Here is a 13,728-nt window from a genome sequence, read left to right as displayed (position 1 = left end):
CGTTAAATAGTACAAAGAAATGTTTAGTAGGCTATATGATAAATCAATCAAGTACAAACCGTTTGGTGTCAACAATATAAGTTTGAGTGGTTAGCAAGATATTACAGTTTGTATCATAATATAAATCAGGTAATCCTCTAAGTAAAATATCACATAACAATTGTTCAGACATATTGAAAACATCAAAATCAAAGCCTACCACATTCTGGAGATTGCTGAGTAGGGTGACTCTTTGTTGATTATATAAAGGGCAGTGTAAAAGAAAATGTATGACACTCTCACAACGAGACCCGCAGATACAAGCAGCACTAGGGGCTAAATTTCTTAAGAATAAGCTGTGGTTAAGACTACAGGTCCCGATGCGGAGACGCGTGAGTAATGCGCAGGTGTACCTGGGGCCGATGCTAAAATGTCGGTAAAAAGGGGAACGTACTGACTTTACTAAGTACTTCTTATACAATGAAAGATTCAGAGATCGAACAGCTACATCAAGACCATTCCAGTGATGCGTAGCATATGGAATGAAAGACTTTTTATACCTAGTTGTAAGACAAAGCGGTAGCCGTAAATTAGATTTATTACGAAGATCATACGATGTCGAAAAAGAAACTTCGGGAGAGATCAGGTCCCTGAGATACTGACGGGTATGGCCATGGATTACTTTGTACATCATGATCAGTGAGTGAACATGGCGACGATCAGAGAGTCTCTCCCAGCCTAAATCAACAAGGAGTGAGGAGTAAGAAGACCCTCTGACAGCCCCTGAAACTGTAAGTGCACAAGGAAATCTCATTTAGACCGACATCTAGCAAAACACTCTGGTGAGAAACCCTACATGTGTGGGGAGTGTGGGTACAGGGCAACTCAAAAGTACCACTTATCTCAACATATGAGAACACATACAGGAGTAAAACCCTACAAGTGTGACCAGTGTGACTATTCTGCAGCACGGAAATCTCATTTACTAGTATTTGATCATCTCACAAAACACTCTGGTGACAAACCCTACATGTGTGGGGAATGTGGATATAGGACAGCTGTGAGGTCCAACTTATCCAAACATATGAGAACCCACACAGGAGAAAAACCTTACAAGTGTGACCAGTGTGGCTATTCTGCAGCTCAGAAATCAGACTTGGTCATTCATCTAGCAAAGCACACTGGTGAGAAACCCTACATGTGTGAGAAGTGTGGATACAGGACAGCGATGAGGTCCCACTTATCCCGACATATGAGAACCCATACAGGAGAAAAACCCTACAAGTGTAACCAGTGTGACTATTCTGCAGCACGGAAAGCTCATTTGGACAAACATCTAGCAACACACTCCGGTGAGAAACCCTACATATGTGGGGAGTGTGGATACAGGACAGCTCAAAAGGCGAACTTACCCCAACATATGAGAACCCATATAGGAGAAAAACCCTACAAATGTGACCAGTGTAGCTATTCTGGAGATACTAAGTCTGCCCTAACTCGACATAAAAGAATTCACACGGAGGCACCAACTCTGGAACTGTGACCATCTCGTAGTGACATTTAATGTGCATAATCTTCTCTTAAGTATAGTTTTTCTATCTTCAGACTATATGTAGCTTACGGATACAGCACAATAATTTTGAAACCATTTAGGCTAACTACATGATTTATTTTAAGATATATATGCTACTAATATTTGCAAATATGCAAGTTTTTCCTGACGAAATGTCATAGGCACTTTTGTCCACTGCATTTTAATCACTGTAAAACTGTGGTTTAGTTACAAGAATAATGAATGAAAGAATGAAAGACCTTTATTGCACATTTATGCTCTTTCGAGCTAAGTACAGATCATGAAGACAAACTAAATAATACTATTGTTTACAGGATCGACTTCTTCTCGCTTCTTAAAACAATTGTAGATGAATGAACATATAGAACTTACAAAACACGGCTTGTCTAATTTCATAAGATATATAAATTTGTCTAAACTATTCAAATATTTAAAACTAGGAAACTTATTTTGAATACAGTTAAAAAGAATATAATTCTTAGCCAGACAAATATACTTTCTTTAACTATCAACTATAAAGTTTGGAAAAGAATCCATCATTTGATAACCAGATTTGTAATTTTTGAACAGTAAACTTAATTAAATAGGTTGGTAGGTAAATAGGTTGTGCTTATAAACCTGCATTTCCCCTCTGGTCTCTCAGTCACTGACGAAAGCTAGTGGATACTAGCTGAAACGTCTGACGTTTTCAAAATCATATCCAGTTGCTTGAGTAACTGCTTTTTGGCGTATCGTATTACCTGGATGTCTAACCTTCATCGAAGTTAACTTAATTTGTGGTAGAACACCAAAATTTGTTGGTATTGATGGTATAATGTAAATGTACAGTATTTAACATCGGTAAGTGATTGTAAACAGTAGTTGAAAGGTAGAAGTTAATGTTGAGTTTGTAAGAATGAAGCCATTGAAGGAGCTTCGATTTCTTGTTAATACTTCACTTTGTCTAAGTGTTTGCCTGTATGTCTTACAGACACAATAATATCTTTTGACCAACATAAAGTCAGGAAACTAGCGTTTGGTTTGTAGTAAAATCTTTATGCTAATTTGCATCGGTGTAAAATGACCGACTTGCTTCAGTTTCCAACAGTATTAGTATTTCACAGTTGTGAAAACGTAGGCGTTATGTTGTATATGAGTTCAAGTTCCTGTTTGTTTTGCATTGCTTTTAGAAGATGTATTTATAGAAACTTTCCGCTAACACAATTAAATCGTTATGTACCTTGAACATAATGTTTCCTTCTGTATTGCTTTTTTTCTTGGATGGAATATTGTCAGAGGCGGTGAGTTGATCATAAAACACAGAAATCAAGATTCAGACCAAACAGTTTGGCTTGACATTCATTCCCTTAAAATATCTCTTTTTAAAAGTAGATCAGAAACAAAAGTCAGTCGCGTGTTACGTTGTTTAAGGCCCGGTCACACTGGGCGAACTTTGCCTGAGCGTTCCTTGAACGGTAGGGACGGGGGCCGAATTTCGACAACGCTCGTCACCGCGCCCAAAATGTGGGTCCGGTGAGGTTACGGGGTCACTTCGGCGTACCTTGCCCGCCGGGGCCTGAAGTGACTTTAAGTTTGAGTCAAATCAATTTGGCGACGTCGCGGGGCCAAAAATAGGCCGGCAGCCGTCGGGAACCCCGCCTATTGCCTTCCAGGTCCCGTTCCGAATTCGGTAGTGCCAAAACATAGGCCGAAAACGCGCCGAGAGGGCCCCCTTCTTGAATTGTGACATAGGCTTAAAGTGTGCATTCCAAAGAAGGGAAACCTGAATGAATGTGATAACTTAAGGAGAGTGACAATTCTTTTTTATACCAGTGAAGGTGTATGCCAAATGCCTACTGAACCGCATGAGAGATGCAGTAGGTAAGGTCCTCTGGGAGCTGCGAGCAACAAGCTAGCTTTCGCTCAAAGAGATCCTGTGATCGGATCCTCCAAGGTTGTGTCCTGTCACAGATCCTCTTTCCCGTGGCTATCGACTGGGTACTTGGGAAGCAACAGGAGAAAAGGGCCGGGGGTAAAGTTTGCCGACCATAGCGGAAAACGCCAGAGATCTCCAACCCCTAGTGACCAACATAGTCCGTCTGCAGACAGCATTGGGCTCAGCATCAGGGCCATCAATTAACATGCTCCTCTTAGAAGTGTGACCATTGACAAGAACAAATTGAAAGTGGCGGAGAACTTCACCTACCTTGGGAGCTCCACCAACAAAAAAGGACAGATGGACAATGAGCTAGACTGTAGACTTGGAAAGGCCTCAGCAGCCTTCAACCAGCTTGGCTTTGAAACCTACTATATGGAAATCAGCCAAGAAAAGAGACTGGAATCACTGGATGCTTCTGATAGTGAATGCGTGAGGAAGATCCTAAGCATCAGACGACAGGACTTCATACCCAACACAGATATATGAGCCAGAGCTAACCAACAGCCATTGTCTACAATCATACGCAAGCGGCGTTTCATGCTAGAAGACGTCTGCCATCTAGACTTAAGTAAACTTAGAATTGTCTTTCAATATTGAACAGGTTTTGGGTCAGATAAACTATACCACTTAGGCATGTGCGTTTGCATGGAACATGGGTCGGAATTAGGACCCCTCCTTGCTGGCAGCCAGGTGCGTCAATAACAGACAAGGCCCAAATTTGCATATGTAGCAAAAAATAATGGTTCTATTTTTACTGAAATGGCTTAATTTAATTCGTTATCCCTCAAAACATGGGGATAGACACCAAAATTATTCTGATACCATGAGTAGTTACTGAGATATTGACGAAAAACAGATTTTCAGTAATGGCCGCCCTAATTTGCATATTGCGCGGCCCAAATTTGCATATTTAGCAAAAAATAGTGGTTCTATCTTTACTGAAATGGCTTGATTTAATTCGTTATCCCTCAAAAGATGGGGATAGACACCAAAATTATTCTGATACCATGAGTAGTTACTGAGATATTGACGAAAAACAGATTTTCAGTAATGGCCGCCCTAATTTGCATATTGCGCGGCCCAAATTTGCATATTTAGCAAAAAATAGTGGTTCTATCTTTACTGAAATGGCTTGATTTAATTCGTTATCCCTCAAAAGATGGGGATAGACACCAAAATTATTCTGATACCATGAGTAGTTACTGAGATATTGACGAAAACTGGATTTTCAGTAATGGCCACCTTAATTTGCGTATTGTGCGAATTGCCCAAGGATGACAGAGTGGCATCATTCATATTCTGAAAGAGCACACCTCAGAGATATAGAAACAACAAAAAAACTTTGTATGGACCGCATTGCAAGAGGGTCTGCATGGAGGGGTCCTGGCAACGGTTAACGGTGAATTCAGCAGGGCCGATAACGCTTAACGGTAAATTCAGGACAGTCGGCAACGCTTAACGGTAAATTGTCAGGCTTTTTTTCGAGCTGCACTGGATTTGGTATCTCGCTTTGTGAGAAAAGGTGATCACTGACAAGATTACGTATATCTTACATGTAATGAAGCACGCATTAAAGATATGTGTTCCCTGTGTTTCCCACCTGGCTGGTCCCCGAGTGCGTCAACAAATACAGGGGAGTCCGAGTCGACGTCGGCCAGCTTGCATTTTTTTAGTCTGCCCAGTTTTACCGATGGATTTTAATAGTGGAGCGCCAAATGCGCTCGTAATCTAGGGGGTCCGGGGGATGCTCCCCCGGGAAATTTAGGATTTTTAAGCCTTCTAAAACGCAATTTCCCGCATTTTGAGAGGCAAATCGTGTTGAGAGTGTTTGTCGGTCCTTCTGATGTTTTCATATTTTACTCAAGATTTTTGTTAATTTGCCTGTCAAGGTTGACGGCCCTTAAAAAAATTCTGTAACTCTCCACAAAACTTCCGGAAATTGACGGGAAAGCTGTTTCTGGCTAGAGCCGAAGGGACCTAGCGCAGAAGTGCGAGTCGAGCGCCAGAGGCGCGAGTAATGTAGGGGGGTTCGGGGGCATTTCCCGGGAAATTTTGTATTTTTAAACCTTCAAAGACGCATTTTCCTGCACTTTGAAAGGCAAAATTAGGCGTAACGAAGAATTATTCATTAACGCTTAACGCTGAATTTAGGATGACAAATAACGTTTTACGTTGAATTAAAACGACCAATAACGCTTCACGATGAATATACTGGTAACGCTTAACGTTGAATTAGAGCGGGCTGGCAACGATTAACGGTAAATTAAAATAGCCCATAACGGTTAACGAAAAAGGGCATGCAGACCCTCTTGCAAGGTTCTCCAAAAATCGGGGGTTTGGCAACCGGACTAAAATAATGAAAACACGGGCGTTGGCTTAGCGGTGCACCGCTGAAGCCGGCGTTGCTTTAGCGTTGGTATAGCGGTGGCGAGCGTTAGTTAAGCGATGACGCGAGCGTTGGTATAGCGGCGTTCTGCGCATGCGGTTTAAGGCCCGTTCACACTGGCCGAACTTTGCTGGAGCGTTCCTTTAACGGTAGGGACGGGGTCCGAATTTCGACAACGCTCGTCACCGCTCCGACACCTCTATACCAACGCCAAACCAAAGTTCATTGCCGACATGGATCGCTGCTTCAACGCCCGACACCGTTTCAGCAACCTCGTGTCCGCTCGTAAAACGCTTGCAACCGCTCCAGCAAAGTTTGTGCAACGTTTAATCGCCGCCCGGGCAACGCTGGCGAAGCAGCGGTGGTCCAGCGTTCAAGATTTCTGCGTTGGCCCAGCGGACCCAAGCGTCCACGAACTTGCGTCTAGCGATGCCAAACTTTGACTGGGTGTTAGTGGAGCGGGGGTGAACTTTGCCGGGGCGGAAAATTGCCCCCTCCTCACCGCTCGCAATATTTTGTGCAGCTCAAAACTTTCGGAGCGGTAGGAGGGCCCCTCCAGCATCAGCGGTGGCCGGGCGTACACGGCGTTGCTTTAACGGGGGCCAACTTCTGTTTAACGGTGGTGAGCGGTTTCGAGCGGTGATGAATTTTATTTACCGTTCAAGGAACGCTCCAGCAAAGTTCGCCCAGTGTGACCGGGGCTTAAGGTAGTTGGTTTTAAACGCAGAACGTTGACATTATGAGGAAAGCGTAACGTGCCACCTGACGTCAAATGTACGACATGGGTAATCAGGCAGACAACTTTACCTTTGACCCACTTGGCGTTCACCTCTGACCTCGCGAGACGACAGAAGGACAAAGCTGTCCGAGTTCCGGTTTACGTGAAGAGAAAAACCATCATAGGAAGCAGGTAAGGCTTAGAAACGGGCAGAAAAGTATTCTAATGTTGAGGGGAATAGTGTAAGACCATTTCTGTGGAAGAAGAACCGCAGTAGGACGATATTTTGTAGGCATTTTTGGGATGTGAATATCGTTGAATTAAAGGGGGAGGGGGGGCGAAATCAAACATACGTTCGACCCTCGCCACTTACATGTACGTCGATTTGTATCAGGCAAAGTGGCCTTTTTAGAGTACGTGAAATTACATAGAAATGTTAATTGTATTGTAAAGAATCGCACAAGGCGTACATTACAAAATCTAGAAACGCGTAGAACTGATTTGTAAAAACAGTAAATAGAGAAGCCTGGTGACCAAACCTATAGGCTATACTGCCGACTCTCTTTCCAGCCTAGCGAATGGAGTCATTTTACCCATTATTCGTAGTCGTAGAAGTAATAAATAATATGATATAGAATATTTTGAGCGAGCTCGGTGGTGTGAACGAGTGATTGTAAGATCTCACAAATTATGATTGGAACAACATAGAAGCAAATTTATTCAAATGCGAGAAAGACAACACGTTAGAATTATGTTGGGTTACGTTGTAATGCATTAGGTTAAAATTGTAAAGCTTGGTGAAGTTAGAATTTTTTAAAGCTTGTTTTCTATAAATTCTATTTTATCATTGACAGCTTATAACGCTTACTCTGTATAATTTCTTAATTGTTTTTGTCATTAGGGTGAACATGGCAATGGCAGGACACGGGTCTCCCATCGGCGTTGGTCAGAACTGCTGCGATGGGTCTCCCACCGGGGTTTCTCAGGTCCACTGTGACAGCAAAACAAGCGATGTTGAAGACCAGGCGGCAGCACAACAAGTCAACTTGAATAACGCTGGTGAGAAACCCTACATGTGTGGGGAGTGTGGGTACAGGGCGACTTACAAGTCTAAATTATCCCAACACATGAGAACTCATACAGGAGAAAAACCCTACAAGTGTGACCAGTGTGACTATTCTGCAGCACAGAAATCTAATTTAGACCAACATCTAGCAAAACACACCGGTGAGAAACCCTACATGTGTGGGGAGTGTGGGTACAGGGCGGCTTGCAAATCTCACTTATCCCGACACATGAGAACCCATACAGGAGAAAAACCCTACAAGTGTGACCAGTGTGACTATTCTGCTGCACAGAAATCTGCTTTGGACAAACACTTAGCAAAACACACCTGTGAGAAACCCTACATGTGTGGGGAGTGTGGGTACAGGACAGCTTCGAGGTCCAACTTAACACGACACATGAGAACCCATACTGGAGAAAAACCCTACAAGTGTGACCAGTGTGACTATTCTGCAGCTCAGAAATCAGACTTGGACGATCATTTAGCGAGACACTCTGGCGAGAAACCCTACATGTGTGGGGAGTGTGGGTACAGGACAACTTTCAAGTCTTACCTATCCGTACACAGGAGAACACATACAGGAGAAAAACCCTACAAGTGTGACCAGTGTGACTATTCTGCAGCACAGAAAGCTAATTTGGACAAACATCTAGAAATGCATGCTGGTGAGAAACCCTACATGTGTGGGGAGTGTGGGTACAGGGCGGCTTACAAGTCTGCCTTATCCCGACATATGAGAGCGCATACGGTAGGAAAACCCTACAAGTGTGACCAGTGTAGCTTCTCTGCAGCCTCTAAGGCTGCCCTAAGTCAACATGTAAAAATTCACACAGAAGCCCCAACTCTGCAAATGTGACCATCTCGTAGTGACATTTGTGTGCACAATCTTCTCTTAACTATATACAGTTTCTCTCCATTTATATCGTGATTAAGTATATAATGCAATAGTGCTCAATATCTTCTTTAAAAAATAGGTGAAATATTTTGTAAAAATTACCAAAATTTGCAAAATGAGAAAACCTTCTTCCTATGAAAGTCATTGTCATGTACTTTCAACTGCATCCACTGCGTTCTGATTACCCAACAAAGGTTCAGTTACAAGAATATTTCTTAGAAGCCTAATGCACACTTTGTTCTTTAATAGTAGGTATCAATTGTTTAGAACAGAAACCATATTTTTAGTTATTTAGAACTGAAGTAGAAGAACATTTAAGTTGAAAGTATTTATTGGATAATGTAAATATATACATATAATCAGTACTTAACATACTCTCATCTGCCAAATAAACATACGGGTACGTTTATTTTTTTTTGCCCGAGCATCCACCTAGTACGTTCTTATTTTGCACAGTACGTTTATTAATTTTTTGAAAACCAGTAATTTTTTTCAACTTCGTGTGAAAAAAATTGACAAATCATCGACGTGAAGACGTTTATAAACGCGTATTGTAGCGAGAAACTTGTCATTTTCGGGCCGGTTTTTGCAATCACCGCGTGCATAAATTCGTCTGAATGTTCTATTGTCATGGGTGGTGCTTATCAAAATACGAAATATTAAATGCTCTTTTTTTTGTCTATTTAAATTCCTAATTGCAAATAACAGTTAAAGATTTGTGCATATATCAGTAAGGGCGCATTTTAGTACAAGAGACACAGGTTACCCGTCAATTTTGGTAATTTTCCGGGGGGTACCTTTATTCCGGGGGTATCTTTATTTGATTTTGAAGATTTGTCCGGGGGGTACGTTTATTCCGGGGGGTATGTTTATTCGGCAGATGAGAGTAGGTAAGTGATTGTAGACAATAGATGAAACGTAGTCGTTGAAATAGTATGGATGGAGCTTCGATTTCTTGTTAAAAGTTACTTTGACGAAATGCGTGCCTATATGTACAACAAATATATTTGACTAAAATGTCAACTCTGTAAACTAGCATTTGGTTCGCTTCAGTTTCCAACATTAGTAATTTTACAATTGTAAAAACGTAGGAGTTATGTTGTATACGAAACTTTACGAGTAAAAGTTGTTTTTTTTTTGTAGTTTTTTTCCGAAGATGTATCTACAGATATTTTCCACTGAAATAATTAAATCGTTATGTACCTTGAACATAATGTTTCCTTGTTCCTGTGTTGCTTCCTTCCCTGGGAATATTGTCCGAGGTGGTGAGTTCATCATAAACCACAGAAATCAAGATTCAGACCAAACAGTTTGGCTTTACATTTATTCTAAAAAATTCTCCTCTCGTATTAGATTAGAAACAAAAGTCAGGCGCGTGTTACGTTGTTAAGGTGGTCGGTTTGAAACTCAGAACGTTGAAATTATGAGGAGAACGTAGCGTGCCAAATGACGTCAAATGTACAAAGTGGGTAAGCAGGTCGACAATTTCACCCTTGACCCAGATTGAGTTAACCAGTGACCTCACGAGACGACGGAAGGACAGAGCTGCCCGAGTTCCGGTTTACGTGAAGAGAAAAACCTTCATAGGAATCAGGTAAGGCTTGGAAACGGGCAGAAACGTATTTTTCTGTTGATTTAAATAGTTTAAGACCATTTCTGTGGAAGAAGAACCGCAGTAGGATGATAATTTGTAGGCATTTTCAGGATGTGAATATCGTTGAATTAAAGGGGGAGGGGGGGGGCGAAACCTAACATACGTTCGACCCTCGCCACTTAAATGTACGTCGATTTGCATCAGGCAAAGTGGCCTTTTTAGAGTACGTGAAATTATATGGAAATGTTGCGTAATGAGAGTAGCGTATTACGACTTAGAGGTTCTGTAACTTTTTGTTACACTGCCCCAACTACACTTAACAACGAAATGCGCTTTTGGCACCTTGAAAACACTGATTGGCTTCATTACTGACTTGGATGATCTTTCTGATGATAGTCTGGTACATTTAATTTTAAGAGGTTCTTCAATTCTTTTCTCTCAACAATGTACAACACTCAAATATTACTATATGTACAGACATTTTTGTCAGAATTCAATAGTTTTTGCAGTATCTCGATCAGTCCTGCCAGTATTTAATTGTTTTACTTGTTCATTGATTAATTATTGTATTCAATTTCTATATGTTAATTCGTGCTTTGGTGAAAAGGAGTATGTCAGAATGATCATTATTATGATAGTGGCATTATAGGAAAACCAACCAACCAACCAACCATAAGCCGTACATTACAAATCTAGAAAAATCTGATTTGTGAAAACAGTGAAATATTATTACGAATAGACCAGACCAAACCTATGATGCCGAGTCTCTTTCAACCTAATTTTATCATTGGCAGCTTTTAACGCTTAAGTTTGATAATTTCTTCATTTTACAATTAGGCTGAACATGGCAACGACAGGACAAGGGTCTCCTACCGGAGTTGGCGAGAACTTAGATGATGGGTCTCCCACCGGGGTTTTCCAGGTTGACTGTGACAGCAAAACAAACAATGCTCAAGGCCAGGGGGCAGCACAACAAGTCAGCTTCAATAACGCTGGTGAGAAACCCTACATGTGTGGGGAGTGTGGGTACAGAACATCTAAAAAGTCTACCTTATCCCTACATATGAGAACCCATACAGGAGAAAAACCCTACAAGTGTGACCAGTGTGACTATTCTGCTGCACAGAAATCCATGTTGGACACACATCTAGCAAAACATACCGGTGAGAAACCCTTTATGTGTGGGGAGTGTGGGTACAGGACAGCTGACAGGTCTCACTTATCCCAGCATATGAGAACCCATAAAGGAGAAAAACCCTACAAGTGTGACCAGTGTGACTATTCTGCAGCACAGAAATCTGATTTGTACCGACATCAAGCAAAACACTCAATCAGCTTCAATAATCCTGGTGAGAAACCCTACATGTGTGGGGAGTGTGGGTACAGGACAGCTAGAAAGTCTGACTTAACATATGACAACCCATACAGGAGAAAAACCCTGCAAGTGTGACCAGTGTGACTATTCTGCTGCACAGAAATCCAGTTTGGAGAAACACAATGTTGCACATGACTACCAATGTGAAAGTGTGGATACAGGGCAGCTCAAAAGTCCAACAAGGCAAACTCCCCACTGTTGGGAGCTAAATAACTCTTTCTGTTTCCGGAACAATAACTTAAGGTGCTGTGTCTATGTTGGAGAGGACCACAGGAAAACCAATCATTCTTTTTATAAATAGACAAGACGTAGCATGAATGTCAGTTCATAGCTAGTGATTTTCTAAGTGTTTTGTAATTTGAATGGTGAATATGCCCCCTACAAAAATGGACACTGAGATGTAAGAAATCTGTCATTTGTTGAGGCATTGATCATGATGAAAAGTGAGAAAAGGGACATCTCCTTGTTAGTTTGTGATTTGTACTTGTAAAGGGCTATAATACACCTGTAGACCTACAGCGCCTCCTTGCCGAATAAGCCCGCATTGCAGCTGCTGATAATTGCTCCACACAAGTCTGATTATTCACAACAGAACTGCAGAAATGTTGAAGGCAGTATCGAGATTTCGTCTCATTTCATTGAAGAGAAGATTTATATTGTCCTGTAATGTCTGCATGTGCCTACTTGTAAGTAAAAGAAATGTTGTGGAAATCTGGAAATACAAACTTGTTATGTTGATCGACATTCCCTGTGCAAATGCTGTACATCTCAAGATATAAATAAAAGTTCAATCCTAGGAAGATGGCTTTGAATGTTCTTGGTGTAAAAAACTTCTAGTACTGGAGATATAATTGAATCATAATATTTATTCATTACTGAGAGAAGCCTGTTGGAGACTACATAAAAGCTCTAAGAGAAGCCTGTTGGAGGCTACACCAAAGCCCTGAGAGAAGCCTGTTGTAGACTACACCAAAGCTCTAAGAGAAGCCTGTTGGAGGCTACACCAAAGCCCTGAGAGAAGCCTGTTGGAGACTACACTGAAGCCCTGAGAGAAGCCTGTTTGAGACTATACCGAAGCCCTGAGAGAAGCTTGTTCGAGGCTACACCTGAGCCCTGAGAGAAGCCTGTTGGAGACTACACCGAAGCCCTGAGAGAAGCCTGTTGTAGACTACGCCTAAGCCCTGAGAGAAGCCTGTTGTAGACTACGCCTAAGCCCTGAGAGAAGCCTGTTGGAGACTACACCGAAGCCCTGAGAGAAGCCTGTTGGAGACTACGCCTAAGCCCTGAGAGAGGGTCTGCATGCCCTTTTTCGTTAACCGTTATGGGCTATTTTAATTTAGCGATAATCGTTGCCGGCCCGCTCTAATTCAACGTTAAGCGTTAGCAGTATATTCATCGTGAAGCGTTATTGGTCGTTTTAATTCAACGTAAAACGTTATTTGTCATCCTAAATTCAGCGTTAAGCGTCAATGAATAATTATTCGTTACGCCTAATTTTGCCTATCAAAGTGCAGGAAAATGCGTCATTGATGGTTCAAAAATACAAAATTTCCCGGGGGAGAATGCCCCCGGACCCCCCTACATTGCTCGCGCCTTTGGCGCTCGACTCGCGCTTCTGCGCTAGGTCCCCATCGTCTCTAGTTTTCTGTCAATTACCGGAAGTTTGCGGAGCGTCACAGAATTTTTTAATGAATCCGTCAACCTTGACAGACAAAATTAACAAAAATCTTTAGTAAAAATATGAAAACATCAGAAGGAACGACAAACACTCTCAACACCATGATTTGCCTCTCAAAATGCGGGAAATTGCGTTTTTGAACGCTTAAAAATCCTAAATTTCCCGGGGAGCACCCCCGGACCCCCTTAGATTGCGAGCGCATTTGGCGCTCCACTCTCAAAATCCATCGGTAAAACTGGGCGAACGGAAAAAAGTCAAGCTGGGTAGAGCCTTGGCCGACGTCGACTCGGACTCCCCTTTATTTGTGGACGCACTCGGGGACCAGGGCAGGTGGGAAACACAGGGAACACATACCTTTAATGCATGCTTCATTACATGTAAGGTATACGTAATTTTGTCAGTGATCACCTTTTCTCACAAAGCGAGATACCAAATCCAGTGCAGCTCGAAAAAAAGCCTGTCAATTTACCGTTAAGCGTTGCCGACCGTCCTGAATTTACCGTTAAGCGTTATCGGCCCTGCTGAATTTACCGTTAACCGTTGCCA

The 13,728-nt window shown here is 42.0% G+C and overlaps 2 protein-coding genes across 2 annotated transcripts in view; both read left to right on the top strand.

Moving 5' to 3' along the window:
* LOC109464118 (zinc finger protein 436-like) overlaps nucleotides 1-1,645 on the top strand; it is a 2,106-nt gene extending 461 nt beyond the window's left edge. The window contains exon 2 of the mRNA XM_019761051.1: nucleotides 1,012-1,645. Within this exon, the coding sequence (XP_019616610.1) occupies nucleotides 1,012-1,522 (511 nt within the window). The 3' untranslated portion in view covers nucleotides 1,523-1,645. The remainder of the gene's footprint in view (nucleotides 1-1,011) is intronic.
* A 6,002-nt stretch (nucleotides 1,646-7,647) lies between these two features.
* LOC109464115 (zinc finger protein 525-like) lies at nucleotides 7,648-11,684 on the top strand. The gene is made up of 2 exons (XM_019761049.1): nucleotides 7,648-8,119; nucleotides 11,191-11,684. Exons 1-2 carry the CDS (start codon nucleotides 7,648-7,650, stop codon nucleotides 11,577-11,579), a joined length of 861 nt encoding a protein of 286 aa, XP_019616608.1. The 3' UTR covers nucleotides 11,580-11,684.
* Nucleotides 11,685-13,728: the final 2,044 nt, after the last annotated feature.

Source organism: Branchiostoma belcheri, unplaced genomic scaffold (genome assembly GCF_001625305.1).
Source record: "Branchiostoma belcheri isolate BF01 breed outbred unplaced genomic scaffold, Haploidv18h27 scaffold132, whole genome shotgun sequence".
In the NCBI taxonomy this organism is placed as follows: domain Eukaryota; kingdom Metazoa; phylum Chordata; class Leptocardii; order Amphioxiformes; family Branchiostomatidae; genus Branchiostoma; species Branchiostoma belcheri.
This window is presented reverse-complemented; position numbering and strand designations above follow the sequence as displayed.

What these genes read in the sequence shown, in the direction of transcription:
- LOC109464115 (XM_019761049.1), top strand. Translation starts at nt 7,648, where the DNA reads ATGTGTGGGGAGTGTGGGTACAGGGCGACTTACAAGTCTAAATTATCC. An exon ending in GAAATCAGACTTGGACGATC is followed by an intron (nt 8,120 to 11,190) that starts ATTTAGCGAGAC and finishes CCTTATCCCTAC; the next exon opens with ATATGAGAACCCATACAGGA.